General features: G+C 40.6%; 1 protein-coding gene across 1 annotated transcript; it reads left to right on the plus strand.

The window, feature by feature from the left end:
- Nucleotides 1–272: 272 nt before the first annotated feature.
- Nucleotides 273–19,971, plus strand: LOC119965244 (eukaryotic translation initiation factor 4E-binding protein 3-like). The gene is made up of 3 exons (XM_038795730.1): nt 273–619; nt 9,061–9,237; nt 19,292–19,971. Exons 1-3 carry the CDS (start codon nt 490–492, stop codon nt 19,321–19,323), a joined length of 339 nt encoding a protein of 112 aa, XP_038651658.1. The 5' UTR covers nt 273–489; the 3' UTR covers nt 19,324–19,971.
- Nucleotides 19,972–21,118: the final 1,147 nt, after the last annotated feature.

Consider the following 21,118-nt stretch of genomic DNA (forward strand, 5'->3'; position numbering starts at 1 on the left):
TACAAAATGCATGTGGAGATATAAAAAAACCTGGATGAATTGAGCAACCACATCCATATGGGGTGGTTTAAAAGGAGACCTCGGCTTTAAGATGTTCTGTTCGATGAAGTGCAAGTTCGCATGCAAGTGTTTTGCTAAATATTTTTGCATTTAATTTGGGAGAGAATCTGAGCACCACGTGAGCAGCTGAAGGCTTCTCGGAACTGTTTTTGCACAGTGTCAGCTGAAGCTGCTGCTTGTCAATCGGCGTCATGTCCGCTCTTTATCTGTAAATCGAGCCGCACGTGGTTTGCTGTGTGTCCGGGCAGTCGGAACCCGGAGTTGGGCAGCCTCTTCGTGTTTGTTGTGCCTTGTCTTCACCGCGAAACCTCTGCAGCTGCCTCTCTCACACACTTCTGGCAAAGTTGTACTTTTTTTTGTTTTGTTTTACTCCTGTTGCGTTTTCTAGAGGGGTGGGGAGGGTGGGGGAAAACAACCCAAAAGATTGCCATGTCTGCAAACTGCCATCAAAACAAAAGCTGCCCGATCCCAACCAAAGTTCTGCTGAAGGATTTGTCCCAGCTGCCTGAGTTGTACAGCAGTACGCCGGGCGGCACCTTGTTCTCTACCACTCCTGGAGGTAATGTAACAAATGTCCAGACAGGCTGCTCTTGTGTCCTGCTCGACGGGCAGTTCAGGAAATGTTCACGGAAGGGCTTGTGACGGGAGTTTAATTCTTCCTCACTTAATATATCACCGTGCGACGGAGGCGGGGGGGGGGGAGGGATCCGCGGGCTGCTTGCACTCCACCACCTCCGTTTTTGATGGAGCTCAATCTGTCCAATTAAGGTTTAAATTCCAAGATTTCTGTAATTTCAGCAATGTTATTCTGTTGATTTGACACTAGGCTGGTTGTTTGCCCTGGTTCGAGCTCTCTGACCCAGTGCCAAACGTCGCTTTGCATCACATGCCGAATCAGTGAGCGGAGGTAAATATTTTGAAGCAGGATGCGAACTTTGTTTATTTGCGAGATCAGGGCTGCAGCTCAAACTGAAGAGAACCACGTCCTTCCTCGCTACGTGAAAACGCACCAAGAACCGTTTGCTTGCTTAAGCATGTTTTTAGAAGTGTTTTTTTGGTGCTCCTGGCCCGCCCGCTGGACCCAAGTTCTTATTCCGGAAACAATCCTGGGAGGAATTGCTGAACATTGAAATTAAAGTCAGTTTAACTTTTTATACACTTCCAATCAGCTAGTTTTGGAGCTACACTGGTAGAAGCCAAAGAACCAGTGATCTTCTGGTGCTCATGTATAAACATGTAAATAATATCGAGCAGTAACCAATCTATTTAATGTCAGAGTGAAGTTTAAGTTTAGATAGATCGGATTGAATTTTGATAAACAGGCTTCATACTGAATGAGCTCGAAGCGCTCTACAATTTAATTTAAGGCAACTGGTGGGACATGTCCAAAATATTTAAATTAATGGAGACCTCATAGGCCCGATCAATTGAAGTACTGTACTGTGATGCCGCTATAATGCTATTTCCAGTTTGATTGCATTGTGAAGGGTGGATTCAGTTTGCAATGCTCAATTGCCTTGTAATAATCTTTGCAATGTGTAAAATTTGCCAATGGTTAGAGGCCTGCATTAGCATGACGGCTCCATGAAGACTTATGAAAATAAGATTGCAGTGCTGAATTTCACTCCAGTATTTAGCCAGAGACGTGGCTCATTGAACAGTTTCAAACATGCGTTTCAGATTTTTATTAGCTTCAGATTATGAGGTCTCCAAGATTTCCCTGTGCATAATCCACTTGCATAGAAAATGCCCCAAGAGACATAGTGTAACTACAGTACTGATGTGATCCTGTTAATTGAATTTAATGTTGCAAAATTTATGGGAGTATGGGCTAACTATATATGTTGGATTCACACTAATGGCAGGTATTGGAGGGTACGATGCCGATTCACAAGGATGAAGTACAAAGAAAGACTTGAAATATTGGAGCTTTTTCATTAGATCAAGGCAGATTATGGGCTGAAGCAGTACATATGTTTACATTATGACAGAACAGATAGAGCTTCCAATCATTAGATGATGACTTGGACAGGGGAAGTGAATGTATTATTGCCAAATTTGCGGATGATACAGAAATAACTGGGAAGGCAAGTGGTGAGGACGATACAAAGAGTCTACAGGGGGGACATAGGTTAAGTGAGTGGGCAAAAACTTGCCAGGTGGAATATAATGTAGGAAAATGTGAAGTTATGCACTTTGGTAGAAAGAATAGAGGAGCTGAATATTACTTAAATGGAGAAAGCCGCAGCACAGAGGGATTTGGGTTTCTCCTACATAAATCACAAAGCTAGTGTGCAAGTCCAGCAGGTAATTAGGGAAGGCAAATGGAATGTTGGCTTTTATTTAATAGACAATGGAGCATAAAAATAGTAAGTATTGCTGAAACTATACAAGACACTAGCAAGACCACACCTGGAATACTGTGAACATTTTTGGTCTAAGGAACGATATACTGGCATTGGAGCCAGTCCAGAGAAGGTTCACTCGGTTGCTCCTGGGTATGGAGAGATTTTTTTATGAGGGGAGATTAGAGTAGGTTGGGCCTGTACTCATTGTAGTTTAGAAGAATTAGAATTAGAACAGTACAGCACAGAACAGGCCCTTCGGCCCTCGATGTTGTGCCGAGCAATGATCACCCTACTCAAGCCCACGTATACCTATCCCAGTAACCCAACAACCCCCATTAACCTTATTTTTTTTCGGACACTAAGGGCAATTTAGCATGGCCAATCCACCTAACCCGCACATCTTTGGACTGTGGGAGGAAACCGGAGCACCCGGAGGAAACCCACGCACACACGGGGAGGATGTGCAGACTCCGCACAGACAGTGACCCAGCCGGGAATCGAACCTGGGACCCTGGAGCTGTGAAGCATTTATGCTAACCACCATGCTACCGTGCTGCCCCGTGCTACCGTAATGAAAGGTGACCTTACTGAAACATATAGAAATTATCTGGGGGCTTGACAGGTTAGATGCTGAGAGAATGTCTCCCCTTGTGGGATAGTCTAGGCCCAGAGGGCATAATCTCAGAGTAAGGGGTTGCCCATTTAAGGCTGAGATGAGGAGCAATTTCTTCTGACGGTAGTGAATCTGTTGAATTCTTTACTGCAGAGACTGGGTCGCTAAGTATGCTGAAGGCTGAGATAGAAAGAATTTTAATCCGTAAAGGAATCATGGGTTATTGGGAACAGACAAGAAAGTGGAGTTGAAGATTATCGTATCGGATCAATCATGATCTCATTGAATGTGATGGGTTGCATGGCCTACTTCTACGGCTTTAGAAAAATTAATTTACAGAATGGCTAGGCCAGCATTTATTGCCCATCCCTCGATGCCCTTCAAAAGGTGGTGGTGAGTTGCCTTCTTGAAACGCTGTAGTCCCCGAGGTGTATGTATGCCCACTGCGCTTTTGGGGAGGATATTCCAGGATGTTGCCCCAGCGACAGTGAAGGAACGGCAATATATTTTCAAGTCAGAGCAATAAGTGACTTGGAGGGGAACATCCTGGTGGTGGGGTTCCCAGGCATCTGTTGCTCTTGTCCTTCTTGATGCTAGTGGTTGTGGGTTTCAAAGGTGCTGTCTAAGGAACCTTGGTGAGTTACTGTAGCCACGGCCATTAAGGGTCTAGAATGAAGAAGTATAAACACGAACATGAAATTTAGAAAAGAGATTGAAAAACCTCATTTATAAAAGAGTAATAGGCTATGGAATTCACAACTAGGTTTAATGATTGAGGCAGTAATGATGTCAGCATTTATGATTAAACTGGAATGTGGATGAGAGAAAGTGGAAGTACGGGCACTAAATGCAATACACTTTGGAGGATAAATCTGGTTTGGTCAAATGACCGTATTCTATGTTGTAACTTTCATCTATTGCTATATATATGTTGTGTGTGTGTGTGTGTGTGTGTGTGTGTGTGTGTATATATATATATATATATATGTTACCACAATTTTAGCTTTTTGCAATTTTTTTTTCAGCCATTTCATGTGGGAGAGAGCTAAAAAAACGAAAAAGGAAGACTTGTATTTATAAAGCATTTTTCGTATCCTCAGGATGCCTAAAGCTGTTTGCAGGCGAGAAAGTACTGTGGAACTGTAGTCGCTGTTGTAATATAGAAAAATAAGATTTACCCTGTACAAGTTAATTTGGTTTAGGTAGATTTGACTATTAGATGCGCAAACCAGGAGGAAACTAATTTACCCAGAATTTTATTAAGTATAATTAATAGGCAAGATTAAGTTTCCCAAATCGAAAACAAAAAAGAAACTAGCTCTGAAAAGAGTGAAACCATATAATTTGTGAACGAAGTTCATAATATCAGAAAATTGCAACTTGTAGTTGCACTGACATGAATATAGATCAAGCCTCAATTGAGCACCGCTACAACTACTGATCCAACTTACAACGTAAAAGGTTTTATCTTGGTTTTTAAAAACGGATCCATATAGGACCTATTACAGTAGCTGGGTTAACATTTATCCATCGAGTGGTTGAATCAATAAACCGCAAGACACAAACTTGAAACACAAAAATGAAAGAAAAATACTTTTGTATCTTTCAGAAAAATGTTCAGTCGTCACTGGTAATTCAAAGATTGCAGTGAACCACTTCATAAAAATTGTGTACCCATTTAAAATTATTGAATGAATAACACTTGCAGGTGGAAATTTGAGGATAATTGTGACATTATTTACCATTAACTGGTTTTTCTATTTTTCTTGTCCGGTAATGACTGATGATGGTAAGTCAGGATAAGTTATTCTGTTCTGATGTAAGGAAAATGATCTGCCAAAATATTACAGCTCTGGAACTCTTGGCATTTAGCGTTCCCCGCCTTTCACTCATTTGCTCGGGATTAACTGTTTATGTGCAACAATTGATTCACCAACTGTCAAGATTTATAAGCTTGTGGTAGAGACTGCTCTGCTGTACCATCACTATCATGAGATCAAAATGTCTTTGAAAACAGAACCTTTTACTTTAAATTGTTATCTTACTTGTATTCCATAATTACTGTTTGCAAAAAAAAATTATATGAATAGGCAGATAGCTATTTAATGTTTGAGAGTTCACTTATCTTGAGTAAAGGTTCTAAAGTTGTAATGCTAGACAATTCTGAGCAATGTTCAGTTCCCATCTTGGGTTATCAGTTTATTCAGACCCACCCTAAACCGCCTGTTTGTATAGTTCATTCTTTTGTTCAGACTATAGATTAAATGTGAATTATGTATCATGAATTATAATATGCAGCTGCAGGAGCACCCTGTTCAAAACGCATGGCTTGGAAATCATGGATGTATGCTGATAAGGTATATCTCATTAGCTGCACTGATGACACAAGCACTTTTTGTTCTTGATTTCCCCCCTCCTATTGAATGTAATGAAAATAGATTGCATAACCTGCTCTGACTGAAGCTACAGCAAGATAGTTAATGTCGGGCCATGGATAAGGAAAGCATATGAAACCTGTTTTTGTACCATAATATAATTTGTTCTAATTTAATTTGAGGTCCATCACAAATTGGACATTTAAAAAGATTTAGTTAAGGGGTTATAAATGTTTCCATTTTTCAGCATTTAATAGTCAATAAACTAAAGTAGTTTTTTTAAAAAAAAGTCATGTGATAAGGAATATGACTGAAGAATGGATGTTTTCATGCCAGTTGGCAGGTTAGTCATTCAAATGTTGGCTCTCCATTGCATTTTAGAACACACATTGTGTTATCTTTACCAGAACTATTAAGTTTCTCTGAAAATGAAAGGGCATGAATTTCAGGTAAGCATAGGGTCCAGTATTGAGAACTTCACCAAAATATAAATGTTGTCATTTGACTAGCACAAGCTGTGCACAGTTCCTCTGGTGCTTCTGCCTCTTCAAATGGAGAAAAAAAGTTTGCTGAATTATTTTTTACAGAGACATGGTGCCTAATGAAAGTGTAGCTCAAAATCACCGACAGTGTTGTAAAAGTGTCAGTGCAGTGATAACCTTCTGATCCTCCATTGCACCTCTTGAAGTTGTTGGCCCACGTTGAGCCAATGTCTCAGTTCAAAATTATAGCATTGGGCAGTGTACTGAACTTGCCTCACTTCTGTAGTGCCACGTTGGTATTCCGGTCCACTGCTCCCATTTTCTCTTTACGTGCAGTTTTCATTAATTATAGCTGTTAAAAGTGAAAACAGGATGCAGAGCTTTAGGTTTACAACAAACTTTTTTTTTACATCTTTTGATTGTTTAATAAGTTTCAATAAATTACATGAGTAGGTTGGATAAGCTGGGGATGTTTTCTTCAAATAAGAAAGGATTGAGAGAAGATTTGACAGAGGTTTTTAAAATCACAAGGGGCCTGGACAGAGTAGAAAGAGAGAAATTGTTTCAATTGGTAAAAGGGTCGGTAGCCAAAAAGCACAGGATTAAGGTGATTTGCAAAAGAACCAAAGATAGCATGCTTTCGACAAGGTCTCACATAGTAGATTGCTATGTAAAGAGAAAGCACATGCAATTGCGAGTAGTGTCCTGAGACGGCTAGAAAGCTGATAGCAGACAGGAAGCAAAGAATCGGAATAAATAGATCTTTTTCCGATGAGCAGGCAGTGACTATTGGGGTAGCGCAGATCTGTGCTAGGGTCCCAACTATTCACATAATATATTAATGATTTGGACTAGGGAACTAAATGTATTATCTCCAAATTTGCAGATGATACAAAGTTGGGTGGGAGAGTGTGAGCTGTGAGGAGGATGCAGAGATGCTTCAGGGTAATTTGGACAGGCTAAGTGAGTGGTCATATGCTTGGCAGAAGCAATTTAATGTGGGTTATCCACTTCAGTAGCAAAAATAGAAAGGCAGATTATTATTTGAATGGATGTAAATAGCAAGAGATGAATACTCAGCGAGAACTTGGTGTCCTCATTCATCAGTCGCTGAAAGTAAGCGCAGGTACAGCACGCAGGAAACAAGGCATATGGTGCGTTGGCCTTCAAAGCAAGAGATTTGAGTATAGGAATAGGTATTTTACTGCAATTGAATAGGGCATTGGTGAGGCCACATCTGGAGTACCATGTGCAGTTTAGAAGGATGTGCTTGTAGAGGGAGTGCCGTGAAGGTTTACCAGGCTGATTCCTGGGATGGCGGGACTGTCTTAGGAGGAGAGATTAAGTTGGTTAAGATTATATTCATTGGAATTTAGAAGAGGGAGAGAGGATCTCATAGAAACGTACAAAATTATAACAGGATTAGACACGATCGATTCAGAAAAAATGTTCCTGATGGTGGGGTAGTCCAGAACTAAGGGTCATAGTTTGATGGTAATGGGTAAACCTGAGGTGAGGAGAAATGTCTTCAGCCAGAGAGTGGTGAATCTATGGAATTTACTACCACAGAAAGTAGTTGAGGCCAAAATGTTGTATGATTTCAAGAAGGAATTAGATATAGCTCTTGGGGTTAAAGGGATATGGGGAAAGGTGGAATCAGGGGACTGAAGTTAATCCATGCTCTTAATGAATAGCAGAGCAGGCTCGAAGGGATGAATGGCCGTCTCCTGCTTCTATTTTCTTTGTATGAAAAGCTTTTTATGCAGAACATGGTTACAATCTGGAATGCACTGCATTTGAAAAGACTGTGAAGATAGATTCAATCTAAAAAACTTGCAAAAGGAATTGGATAAGCACCTGGAGAGAGAAATTGCAGAGCTCCTGGGAGTGGGACCAACTAAGTCAGGGGTGGGCAAACTACGGCCCGGAAAGGTATTTCTGCGGCCCACCAAGTCATTAAAAAAAAAAAATTTTTTTTTAAAAATTTATTTAAAAAAAAAATTTTTTTTTTAAGGTTAATGGGGGGGGGGGGGGCTGTTGGGTTACTTATTGGTATAGGGTGGATACGTTGACTTGAGTAGGGTGATCATTGCTCGGCTCAACGTCGAGGGCCGAAGGGCCTGTTCTGTGCTGTTCTATGTTCTATATGAGGCGCCCAGAATCATAACCGGGTGAAGTAATTATTTTACTTAATATACTATGCGGCCCTTTGTGAATTGTGAATTTCTGAATGTGGCCCTTGCACGGAAAAGTTTGCCCACCCCTGAACTAAGTTGTCCTTGGAGAGAGCTGGCCAAATGTGCTTTTATGTTCTAACAATCTGTATTTAGCTGATCTGGAATTTCTGATTGTGCTGAAACCCATATCCAAAACCTTTAGTTAATAGGCAGTTGAAAGAGCATTGCAGTTTGACAGATAACCTTCCTGATTGCCAATGAGCAGCATTTGTAATCCTGGTTCCTTTCCTAATTAAATATTTCTGATTTAAATGTACAGCCTTGGAAAGTTTCAAGATTTATTTTTCCACATTTCAGGATTTGAAACCAGAACCAGATCAGCCATTTTATTGAATAGTTCTACAGGTTCAAAGGGCTGAATTCAAGGGCCTACTGCTGTGCCTATGTGGTTTAGTGCTGACCTCAGAAAGCTGTAGAGCCAATTCCTGCCCTGCGATTTAGGCAAGTAATCAAATGATATTTCAGCAGAGAAGGGCTGCCATATTCTTTGATATGCTGTCTTTTGGAAGAGATACTTAAACTCAGGCCCCAGATCCATGGCATTTTCTGAAGGCAAACAGATTCCTCCTATTTGGTGAACATTCATCCCTCAACCAACACCAGAAAGAGATTATATATTCATTTATCACTCATCTCCTATTTTGGCTCCATAATAATAGTGACTTATTTAAAAACATTATTGGCATTAGGTCAACCTGAGGTTGTAAAAGATGTTATATAACTGGAAGTTGTTTATTTACTATTGACATCATTGTCTCTGAGTGAGGCAGGAATGAAAGAATCTATAGGAATTCTTTCTCATAATCTAGGATTACAGATAAGAAATAACTCTTTGGTCATTGGGTGAGGTTGTAAGGGACGGCAGTGGAGGCAAGTGTTTCTGAGTCTGCATCACCAGGAATGTCCCAATAAGTGATCAAAATACTATCACTGTTTGTCGCCCAGGTACACGGATTGTCTATGGACGCAAATTCTTGCTGGATTGCAGAAATTCACCACTTGCCCGGACACCTCCATCCTATCTTCCTCAGATCCCAGGTGTAACAATGCCTCAACACTCAACCCTCGCTAAAGTTGAAGAACTGAAAGAACTTGAGGCAGAAACTGAGAAAGAAACTCCAGGTAAGAATGAATATCGTAAAAGGTTTCCGGAAACCTAAAGTTTTTAGTTTAGAGGGAAATAGTAGGAGCCCATTTAAAAAAAAGTTTGACCACATTTAACTTTGGGGAGCATTTCAGCTTATTAGCTCTTTAGTGCAGAGTCAGATTAACGTGACCCATACCTCCAGGCAAAAAGTGCATTTTTTAGACTCTGTTAACAAGATAAATTCAGATGAAGATGTACTTCAGTTGATTGATCTTATCCTAGAACACCAGCCACACTGTCCTCCCGTGACATTGAGTTAATTCTTTAGTAATTCCAATGCGTTCAATTTGTTGATCTTGTTGAGTATCTTTTTGATTCCCTCCGAACAATCTTTTTATGAGCTTATCTTCCCCTAAACCTGTTTTCTGTGATCAGCCTACTTTCTCTCTCCACGGGGATCTTATTATCACCATAGAGACCAACACACAAAGTACTGAATTTTCCAAAGGACCCTATCTTACAAGCTAATAGACAAGATCTATCATTTTGTATCTAACAATCAAACCAAAATCAACATGAACTGAACGTGAATGAACAGATACATGATGGCCAATATATATATTATATATTCCACACATTAAATAGGAAACACAACAAAGATGGTTCTTGGCCCACTCTGCATACATGGCACTAATTTTAGTCACAATGTCCTTTGAAGATCTGGATCTAGAGTCGAATTCCAACTCCTTTTATTCAAACATTTAGCCATTAACTATTCTCTGACAGCACTCTCAATCAACCCGAGTTCCATGGAGAGACACTTCACCAAAATGGCACACTTTTGCAGATCCTCCTCTTTGTTCATGATAATCTTGACGGTGTGGATTCACCATTATCTGAAACCTCAGTAACAACCCCATTACTGTATGACTGGTTCTGGTCAGTCAGTTCCTTTAGAAATAGCTGAAGCAGTGGCAGTAACCTTATTTTCTTTTATCTCCACCTAATTCTAGTTTTATCTTTACATTTCTTTCATGTGTGCCTCAATCCTGGTCGCTTGGAGCTGTTTTTGTTTACACTGGTTGGGGTCACGTGGGAAGAAATGATGTGACGTACATGTTTTTACAGAGGCTGGACTAATGTCTTGTCAGCCGTGAAGCCTAACAGTCCCTAGTCACCCTCATCCTTAAAACATAGGGTGGTGCTGGATGCTTAAGGCAGGCCAGAGTGAGAGATCAGGTTTCTCGTGGGACTCGCTACTTGTGCTCTCAAACATCATGGAATGTAGGATCACGGGCCGGATTCCCTGGTCCCCCAGCCATGTGTTTCTTGGTGGCTGGCCATTCGCTGGAGGTGGGATTCGTTATTCCCATCACTTGCCTATGGGATTTCCTATTGAAGCCACCCCAGGCCGCTGTGAAGTCCATGAGCGGGGATGCGCTGCCGGCAGGAAAGGTGAATTGCAACAGCCGGAGAATTCTGGCCCAAAGTTCCTCCTTCTAAATTCCAATGAGTAGCGTTCCAACCCGTTTAACCATTGCTCATTAGACAATCCCTCCATACCGGGGATCATCCTCGTGATCCTTCTCTGAAATGCTTTCAATTAAATAATGAGAGAGATTCTCCCAAAAATGACTGCTTGTCATTTTGGACAAGTTTGGCGGGGTGTTGCCTGCCGGCTTTTTGGGTGAGATCCAGACCTGGATTCACCCACACTGTCATTATTTTGGTCCTTGGGGAGTTTATCGATGGTCTCGCACTCATTAGAAATGTTTTCAGCAGTGGGGAGCTGAACTCGCTGGCGAGAGCAGCTGTTTTATTCTCAGTTATGGCCTGACAAGGTCATTGCACAGCTTCAGCTTGACATTTGGGGATTTGAACCTCATGTAGAAGATCACAATACTTAATTATTTGATAGTCGTTTCAAAGTTAGGTCAAGGAATGAAGTTTATATAAGTAATGTCAAGCTCGCAAATATTATGTTCAAGGCATAGCAAGCAGTAGGCACCGAGTGAGTGATTAATAAGAGCCACTGTAAAGGTCACATTGTAAATTAAATGACTATGAAATCAGTTCTAATTTTGGCATAATCCAAAACTCTGAGCATGACAAAGATGCAAAGGGGGAAGCCTTGGATTGTCCTGAGAAGGACCCAACAATGGGGAGGAACTTGTAAAATTTGAAAGGATCCCAATGTGCAGGATTTGATAATTGGTACTCTTATCTCATAATCTATCGGATAATAATGGATATTTGGTCCACAAGGCTGTCACTTTGGGAAGACAATTCCATAAAATGTGTCTGTGCCTCTTTTGTCTTCTGACTTACTCTTTTATAGTTTCTGTCATGGTCAAATAGCACAGCAGTGTGCCTATAAAAGATAATGTAAAGCTATTGGGTATTGAGTAAATCAGTGTCTTTAAATAAATCTATGCATCCACAGTATATTCAGTGATAATGCTAGTACACAGTAATAGAACACAATCCAGTTGCAAAAAGAATGAGACAATTGTTAAAACACAATAATGCATTTAACTTTACAAATTCATATGTGCCAAGTCCAAAGCAGTACTTATCACCAAATGCATGCAAGTTACTTTATCTTTTAAATAGTGTAAATTTACTCGGTGTTAATCAATGACAGCTAGTCTAATGACCTGTTTAGTCAACACAATCATAAATAAAAGTTATACGTTTGTTCATGTTCTTAAAAATAACAGATGTACTCAAAGCCAGCTGTATCGATGTAAAGTTACAAGCGCAAGAACTGCATGATGAAATACAGGTGTGGGGATTCAACAAGCCACCCCAGCTTATTTAAATATCTATAAGTGGCAGTCAATTCACAATGCCAGTTTACTCTCGATGGCAAGCAATATACCTATCCATTAATTCTTTGTTAGTGTCTCTGTTATCTGTTTCAACCTAAAACCTGAAGAAATATTTGCAAAATTTGTCTGTAAGGTGACACGTTTTTGGGTGAATGGTCAAAATGCTAGAGTAGGTTAAAAATAATTTTTTAAGGGGCCATTTAGCGTGGCCAATCCGCTTACCCTGTCAATCTTTGGGTTGTGGGGCTGAAACCCACGCAAACACGGGGAGAATGTGCAAACCCAACACAGACAGTGACCCGGTGTCAAGATCGAACCTGGATCTTCAGTGCTGTGAGGCAGCAGTGCTAACCATTGCACCACCATGTTGCTGTTGAGTAGGTGAAATTATTACTGCAGTTTTAAACTTTGTATCAATTCAGCCATTGAAAGAAAAGTATGACTGAACAATGCCCGGAACTGCATCTTTTGTTTAATCCAATGGGGGAAATGCATATTTATGATCTACTTTAATTCAGGACAATTAATTAAACTGAGTTTTCTTCATTATTTGCTACTGATCTATATTCTTGTGCAAAAAACAAACTGACACAATTGAAACTTGCAGATATTACCTGTGGAGTTTATGTGCAAATAACTAAATCCTATGAAAGTATGGTAAAATAGGACTGAGTCAGCATGGATTTGTCAGGGGGAAGTCATGCCTGACAAATGTATTAGAATTCTTTGAGGAGGTAGCAAGGAAGTTAGACAAAGTGGATGTGATATATTTGGATTTCCAGAAGGCCTTTGACAGGAGGCTGCTAAATAAGATAAGAGTGCATGGTGTTAGGGGCATGGTACTGGTATTGATAGAGGATTGGCTGACTGGCAGAAGGCAGAGAGTGAGGATAAATGTGTCCTTTTCAGGATGGCAGCTGGTGACTAGTGGTGTTCAGCAGGGGTCAGTGTTGGGACCACAGCTATTCACGATATAACAAATGATCTGGAAGAAGGAACTAAGGGCATTGTTGCTAAGTTTGCAGATACAAAAATATGTGTTGAGGAAGCAGGGAGGCTGCAGAAGGATTGGACAAGCTAGAAGAGTGGGCAAAGAAGTGGCAGATGGAATACAATGTGGAAAAGTGTGAGGTTATGCACTTTGGTAGGAAGAATGGAGGCATAGACTATTTTTTAAAATGGAAATGGCTTTGGAAATCAGAAGCACAAAGGACCTCGGGAGTTCTAGTTCAGGATATTTTTAAAGTTAACATGCAGGTTCAATTGGCAGTTAGGAAGTCAAATATAATGTTAAAATTCATGTCAAGGGGGCTATAATACAAGAGCAGAGGTGTACTGTTTAGGCTGTATACGGCTCTGGTCAGACTCCATTTGGAATATTGTGAGCAGTTTTGGCCCTGTATCTAAGGAAGGATGTGCTGGCCTTGGAGAGGGTCCAGAGGAGGTTCACAAGAATGATCCTTGGAATGAAGGACTTGTCATATAAGGAGTGGTTGAGGACTCTGGGTCTGTACTCGATGGAGTTTAAACGGATGAGGAGGGATCTCATTGAAACTTATAGAATTCCGATAGGCCTAGATAGAATGAACGCGGAGAGGATGTTTCCACTAGTAGGAAAAATTAGAATCCAAGGCACAGCCTCAGATTGAAGGGACGATCCTTTAAAACAGAGATGTGGAGAAATTTCTTCAACCAGATGGTGGTGAATCTGTGGAACTCATTGCTGCAGAAGGCTGTGGAGGCCAAGTCACTGGTTGTCTTTAGGACACAGAAAGATAGATTCTTTATTATAACAATAACAATATTTATTAGTGTCACAAGTAAAATTTATAATATAAATGCCTCAATAAAATATTTTTCAAAAAAAAATTAGTGTCAGAGAAGACTTACATTAACACTGCAATGAAGTTACTGTGAAAATCCCCTATTCTCCACACTCCGGCACCTGTTCAGGTACTGGGGGAGAATTTAGAATGGCCAATTCACCTAACAAGCACGTCTTTCGGGACTTGTGGAGGAAACCGGAGCGCCCAGAGGAAACCCATACAGACACTGGGAAAATGTGCAGACTCCACACAGTGACCCAAGCCGGGTATCGAACCCGGGTCCCTGGCGCTGTGAAGCAACAGTGTCGCCTTTAATAAAAGGGATCAGGGGTTATAGGGAGAAGGCAGGAGAGTGGGGATGAGAAACCTAGCCATGGTGGAGCAGACTCAATGGGCCAAATGATCTAATTCTGCTCCTAAGTTTTATCGTCTCTTCTGGCCTAATAATTAGCATAACTGGACATTTAAATTACGAGGCAAGTTACTGATTCTACTTCTATCAGAAATATATGCAGATGTAGTTTGTTGTAACTGTAGGCACAAAAAACACAAATATAACTTTTAGCAATTACAACATTTCATCCCCAAAAATTGTTTAAAACAAAGTCTTCATTGACTCTCCAATTGCCTTGAGGATCCTGGTTCCTTGCAATGATTGCTCCTTGGAGAGACCGACAGGTGGGAGAAATATGTTTCATAAATAGACATTGCATACTATACCATGCTCCAAGCACAGCTCCAGCCAGCAGGCAATCAGCAGTGGCAGCACTTGCTCTCTCCAGAGTCTGAAAGAGTACTTGGAAAATATTGGTAGGATGGATTTCCATCAGAACTAACAAAATATTATTGTTTGATTCAAAGTTGTCAAATGTTGAGAGTTTGGCTTCACCATGGTGTTGATCTAACGTTTTTAAGGATGCGGGGAATACAAATACGAACTAAGCTTAAGGTCATGCACCAATTTCAAATCACTGAACAATGACATCAATTTGTATTAGTATAGCACCTTTAAGAGAATAAAACATCCCAAAGCGCTTCGCAAGCACATTATAAAATAAAATTATGTCCCAACATTGGTATTGCGGTAAATGACCAAAAGCTTGGGCAAAGACGTAGATCTTAAAGGAAGAAAGTGAGGATTAAGGAGGGATTTCTAGAGCTTTAGGCTCTTGGTACAACTACCATTGGCAGGATGATTAAAATCTGGAGGTCAGAATTAGAGGAGGGCAGGTACCTCAGCAGGGGCTGAAGGATGTACAGGCAGAGAGAGGAGATTTGAAAATAAGGATAAGAATTTGAAATTGAGATGTTGCTTAACTGGGAGCCAGTGTTGGTTGGTGAGCACAGGGCTGATGGATGCACGGGACCTGGTATGAGTTTTAACATGGACAGAGGAGTTTTAGATTACGTCAGCTGTATGGAATGTAGAATGCGGAAGGCGAGCTGGGACTATTTTGGAATAGTCAAATCTGGAGCAAATAAAGGGATAAACGAGGTTTGCAGCAGCAGATGACCTGAGGTAGGCAGAGTTGAGTAATGTTAGAGGTAGAAAGAAGTGTTCTTAGTGATGGTATAGATATGTGGTCGGATGCTTAATTCTGGATCAGATATGATATCAAGATTATGAACAGTTGCCAGAGAAAAAGGTGTAGGTGGTGGCTAGGGAAACAGAGTTTGTGGGAACTGAAGACTATTTTTAAAAGTTTCAATACTGGAGGAAATTTCTGCTGATCCAGTAATGGATGTCACAGTATTGTCATTGTAAAGATGTACAACATTCAGGCAAAAACCCTGGCAAATACAACCAAATTAAAGCATGCATTGCTTAGCTAGTTTGACAATCTGGAGGCAGTGGAGGGATTGAGAGAAGTGGTGGGGAGCGAGAGCTGGGTGTTAGCAACGTACATGTGAAAGCTGATGCTGTGTTTTTGAATGATGTCACTAAGAGGCGGCGTGTAGATGAAAATTAGGAATAGATTCTTGGAAGGCACCCGAGGCAATGGTGTGGGAGTGGGTAGAGAAACCATTGAAGGTGATACTCTGGCTATGATTAGATAGATAAGAATGCTACTAGGTTTGAACAGCCATAACTAGCTTGGTAAGGGCATAGGAGATCAACTAGAGAACAATGAGAGTTCAGGGCTGGGGGGGGGGGTTGGAGGACTTGGCCGGGGCTAGGGGGAGGGGGGGAGAGTGGCAAGCAACTGGGTGCAGAATTTTTTTTCCCCTGCTACTAATTCTGTATTAGCAAGAAAGTTAATGTGTTTACAAATGAAATATGTTTGCACTGTTGCTGCCAATCATCTTTGCAAACGTGGATGTAGCGTATTTAAGTCCTGCCTTTAGCTATATGTACTTTTTCACTCATGACTGTCACATGAATCGAATGATTTCATATGACCTGGAACCTTGTTTTCAAGTACTCGGTTCACAGAGTCATGGGGAAAGGTTAAAGTCTGAAGGCTGATATTTATAGTGGGTGTGTGATCTGCAGCCTGTACAGTAAACATTTCAGAACTGCTCATTGTACCTGTGATGAAGTTAAAATTTAACAGATTTGTGGCAGCCAATCATGATAATATTGCTACTTTGCCCGATTCTACAAATGACCATTTTACTTCAAATGGAAGTTGATTCACCAAGGACAACAACTTATAATTATATGGAACCTTTAGTAATATGACCCAGGGTACTTCACAGGAGCATTATAAAATAAGACTCAACACCTCTCCACGTAAGTAATGTTAGAACCCACCTCTTTGACCAAACGTTTGTCAATCTGTTCTAAGGGGTGTCTTAAAGAAGGAAAGAGAGATAGTGAGGTCGAGAGGAATAGGGAAAGAATTCGAGTTTAGGACCTTGGCATCTGAAGCCACCAGTGGTAGACTAATTAAAATCAGAATTCCCATGAGTCCAGAATTTAAGGACTGTAGATTGTGGGATTGTGGCTGAAGGGAATTGCAGATCTTTAGGACCTTGGCAGCTGAAGACCCGTTCACAAATGGTGAAACAATGAAAATTGGTCACGCTTAAGACACCAGAATTGGAGAAACACGAAAATCTTGTAGAGCTGTTGGGCTGATGGAGACTACAGAAATAGGGAAGGGGCAAGGCCATGGAAGGATTTGTTTGAAATGTTAAAATCTAGGTGTTGCTGAACCAGCGTCCGATGTAGGTCAGGGTAATCAATGAGAAGGACTTGGGCACTGACAGCAAAGCTTTCAATGGCCTCAATCCCATAGAGGTTAGAACTTGGAAGCCAAACAGGAGTGTCTTGCAATAGCCAAGTCTAGAGCCGACAAAGTCACGGATAAGGGTTTTAGCAGCAAATGAGCTGAGGCACGGACAGAGTTGGGTGTTGATACTAAGATGCCACTAAGCGGTCTTAGTGTTGGTGCAGATATATGACCAGCATCTAGCTTGGGTCAGATATAACACCTAGGTTGCAAATAGCCTGGTTTAGCATCAGACCGTTGCCAGGGTGAAGGGTTGGGTCAATGACGAGGATTTTGTGGCAGAAACTGAAGATAATGTCTTCAGTGTTCCCAGTATTTCTTGGAGGAAATCTCTGCTCATCTGGTACTGGATGTTGGATAAGCAGTTTGAGAAATTAAAGACTGTGGAGGGGTGATAGAGGTGATATCTGGTAAAGTTGGGTGTTCTCAGCATGCATGTGTAAACTGAGGCTGTGCTTCAGAATTATGATGCTGAGGTGCAGCATGTAGGTGAGAAATGGGCGTGCAAAGACAGATCTCTGGGGTCACCAGAGGTAATGTGGGAGTGGGAAAAGAAGCCATTTATTGTGATTCTCTATGACTGGGGATCAGTAAGAATGGAAGCAGGTGATTATAGTCCCATCTGGTTGGGCGACAGTAGAGGGGCATTAGAGCAGGATGGGGTGGTCAGCAGTGTCAAAGGCTACAGACAGGATAAGGAGAGATTGTTTACCTTTGTCACAAACATTTGTGACTTTGAGAACTGAATCTTACATGAAAATCTTATTTTCATCTAAACTTGTTAATTCTTTGACCAGCCCGTTCAAACATCTGTCTGTAGTTTTCCTGGAGAGTTCACTATTTAAAAACAATGTTCTGTAATTTGATAGACATTCATGTTTTCTTGACTTAATTTTAAGTTTTTCTTTTGATGATAAAGGGAATGCGTTTCTAGAAATTACAGATAACACAAACGCCTTGAGAAAGGAATCTGGTTCTAATATTTCTGCAAGTTGCCCCCAGTGGCTCAAAAGGTCAGATTACAACCCAGATTGGTACTTAGTCATAGGGACTGTGAACTTTCCAGAGTTGTTCCCTGATCGATCCTAAGTGATCATAATCTGGTTAGGGGGAACCACAGTGTGATTGCCCTCCGTGTCAAGTGGACAGGGTAGAAGGAGAAATTGGCTACGTTTCCCACTCCTGTACACAGGTGTGGACATTAATAGTTTCCTGGCAATCGCTTTCAAGGGCCAGTATGAAGAGCAACCCGTGGGCAGAGATACCAGATGGTGATCAGTTTCAGTGGAACTAATTCAACAGGAATATGGGCAGGAGAGAAAGGAACATAACTGAGGGGAGAAGATTAAGGCTAACTACACCTAAAATATACTTTTAAAAGAAAATGTCACTAAAGCATTGGAATTTGGAATTATGGTGACCACAACTAATAATTGTTAAAAACTGCTGCATTGCTCTTAAACTATCGTCTAATCAAAAGGTGACATTTTGCAGTTAGTAATTTTAGTTTGCTGGATGGGACTACTGTTATCTACAAATTAATTGACTTTTGTAAACTTTAAGATATTCCTGAAGCAAAACCTTTTCAATTCCCGATAATTCTTCATTCTGGTATCCAATAGGCAGTTGATAAAATAAAACCTATTGACGGTTGCTATTTTAATTGAGGACACAATTCTACTGTTTATGTTTACCAACCAATGTCGTTTCACGTGCTGCAGAGATTTGAGTGAGGCAGTGAACTGATGCCTGGAATAGAACTTGCTATCCAGCACGCAACATCTACTATTTTATTCAGACTAGATAAACTAGATTTTATTCAAACTGTAAAATAATTGTGGATGTGGTATTTGGACTTCTGAAGTTAAGTTCCACCATTTCCGGAGATGGAGGTATATTGACCTAAAAAAAAAAGGTCTGGATTTTAGAGCTTCAAATGCCGTTTGTAGAAATACAGTCTGGAAAGTCAGTGCTGCCCAAAAATCTGATGTTTGGAAGAAGAGGCGAACTGAAATGAAGCTTTCTTCTGAAAACTATGCAATGGGTCAATTTCATGCAGCTTGCTGTTGTCACATTGAATGCACCGTCCTCATGGTCATTTTAAATATTTGAGTCAGCGACGGTGAAGCGTAAGGCTTGACAACTGGCTTCCAACCTAAAGCAGTACACTAATTTTGTCTTGTTTTCAATTTCCAGCTGACGACGCTCAGTTTGAAATGGATATTTAAGCTCCCTCCTGGAAGAAGAGATTGTTCTCTTGACAGAAGCACTTGCATTTATTGAGGAGCAATACATGATCCTGAAAAGTTGTGAAGCTGATGCCTTCAGCAGTAGAAGTGTAATTCTTTGTACATTGTGATTTTTACAGGTTGGGAAAGGGATGACTAAATTGGTGCTTGGCTTATTTTTTCATGCTGCTTATCTGCAGGAGGTTTTGTAAATTTGTCTTTAAAATTTTAATGGTTTACTACTTTAATCCAGATACAGTGGTTATCTTGGTCTTTAATTCCAACTTCCTGGCTTTACAGGTTTTTAATTGACTGTAAAGGATCCAGTAGCCCAGATGTTGCAGCAATGAGATTGGCGACATGCACAGAATAGTGTGCCAATCCCATCATTCAGAACCTACCCTATATTTTTCTGTAGTTCTAATTAGAATATGCTGCAGGGGGCATAGCAGCGAATCAGAAGCAACCCAGCCAGTGGGCAAAGCATTGATCCTGCTGTTAATGGTGCAGTTTCTTTGTTGTGGGGGGAATTGAAGTGCCGAACTCTGTCGGGACGCTACATTATTACCTCTGCATTGTAACTGAGATTCTTGTGTAAACTATGTTTATGCACGTTGAAACTGTAAATAAAGAACAAACGAACTTGCACATTTTGTAGCACATTTTGTAGCACATTTCACAACCTCTGGGCATTCTAAAATGCTTTGCAACCAAAGAGTACTTTTAGAAACATAGTAACACAGGAAACACATTTGTAATAAAATAATCTCTGTCTCATTGGATCCTTCTGGGCTAGTGGCTTGGCAAGGAATCCTTTATAGCTGGTGGTTCAGTTGCCGGATCCTTCTCGTTTATGGCTTCCTCGATAGAACACTAAAAATCTCTGATGTGTCAGCTGCATCTCTCCAAATTCCTGATGTCTACGCTCTGTTAAATTACCAGACTAATAGGGTTCCCATCCAGCCCAAGCAGTTGGATTTGAACAGTTTTTTATTTAATGCCAGCTGCTTGAAAATGATTACCAGTCAAATAATTAAATCAATCGAGTCATGATACTAATCATCAGCATTGGAAAGCATATTCAATTGTATTATGCCAGTTTGTAAAACTATTAATATTGTTTGAAAATAAAATAAAAACTTATTTGTATAGGTCCATTCACAACCACAGCAATTCACAGCTGCTGAAGTACTTTTCAAACGTAGTCACTATAGTTATACGGTAAACATGGCAGCCAATTTGCACAGTGATGACTTGACACTGTTTTTGTGGTGCTTATTTGAGGATTAAATGTTGACCAGGGCATGGGAATAACTCCCCTTGCTCCTCTTTGAGACAGTGTCATGGAATCTTTTGCATCCACCTTGATTTAATATATCATCTGAAAAATGTTGCCTCCATCAATGCAGTGCTTCCCCCAGTCCTGCACAGGAATTTCAGTCTTGATTTCTGTGTTCAAGTCCTTGAGTGAGACTTTTGCACAACCTACCACTGCAAATGAAGACTGCTTTTAACGGAATCACAGCACAGCTGATAATGTCGTTTGTTACTGTTGGGTTATGATGAAAGGATTGGAATACTCCAATTTAAAGTTGAATGTACATAAAGCTGTAAATCTTAAATTTTGTTGCTGGATTTTAAAAATTTAATAAACCAATACTTTGGATTATTAATGAAGGGAGTAATGAGGGTCGCCTGGGTCAGTCAGACCAACAACTGGTCAGTCAGAACATTCCAATCAGCAAATACATTTAGCAACTCTTGAAAGCAACCAATGCAGGAGAAAATGAATAAA

Source organism: Scyliorhinus canicula, chromosome 4, assembly GCF_902713615.1.
Source record: "Scyliorhinus canicula chromosome 4, sScyCan1.1, whole genome shotgun sequence".
Taxonomy (NCBI): Eukaryota; Metazoa; Chordata; class Chondrichthyes; order Carcharhiniformes; family Scyliorhinidae; genus Scyliorhinus; species Scyliorhinus canicula.

Coding starts and splice junctions, on each gene's coding strand:
- LOC119965244 (XM_038795730.1), top strand. CDS start 490: ATGTCTGCAAACTGCCATCAAAACAAAAGCTGCCCGATCCCAACCAAA. Junction 620..9,060: donor GTTCTCTACCACTCCTGGAG/GTAATGTAACAA, acceptor TTTGTCGCCCAG/GTACACGGATTGTCTATGGA. Junction 9,238..19,291: donor AACTGAGAAAGAAACTCCAG/GTAAGAATGAAT, acceptor TTCAATTTCCAG/CTGACGACGCTCAGTTTGAA.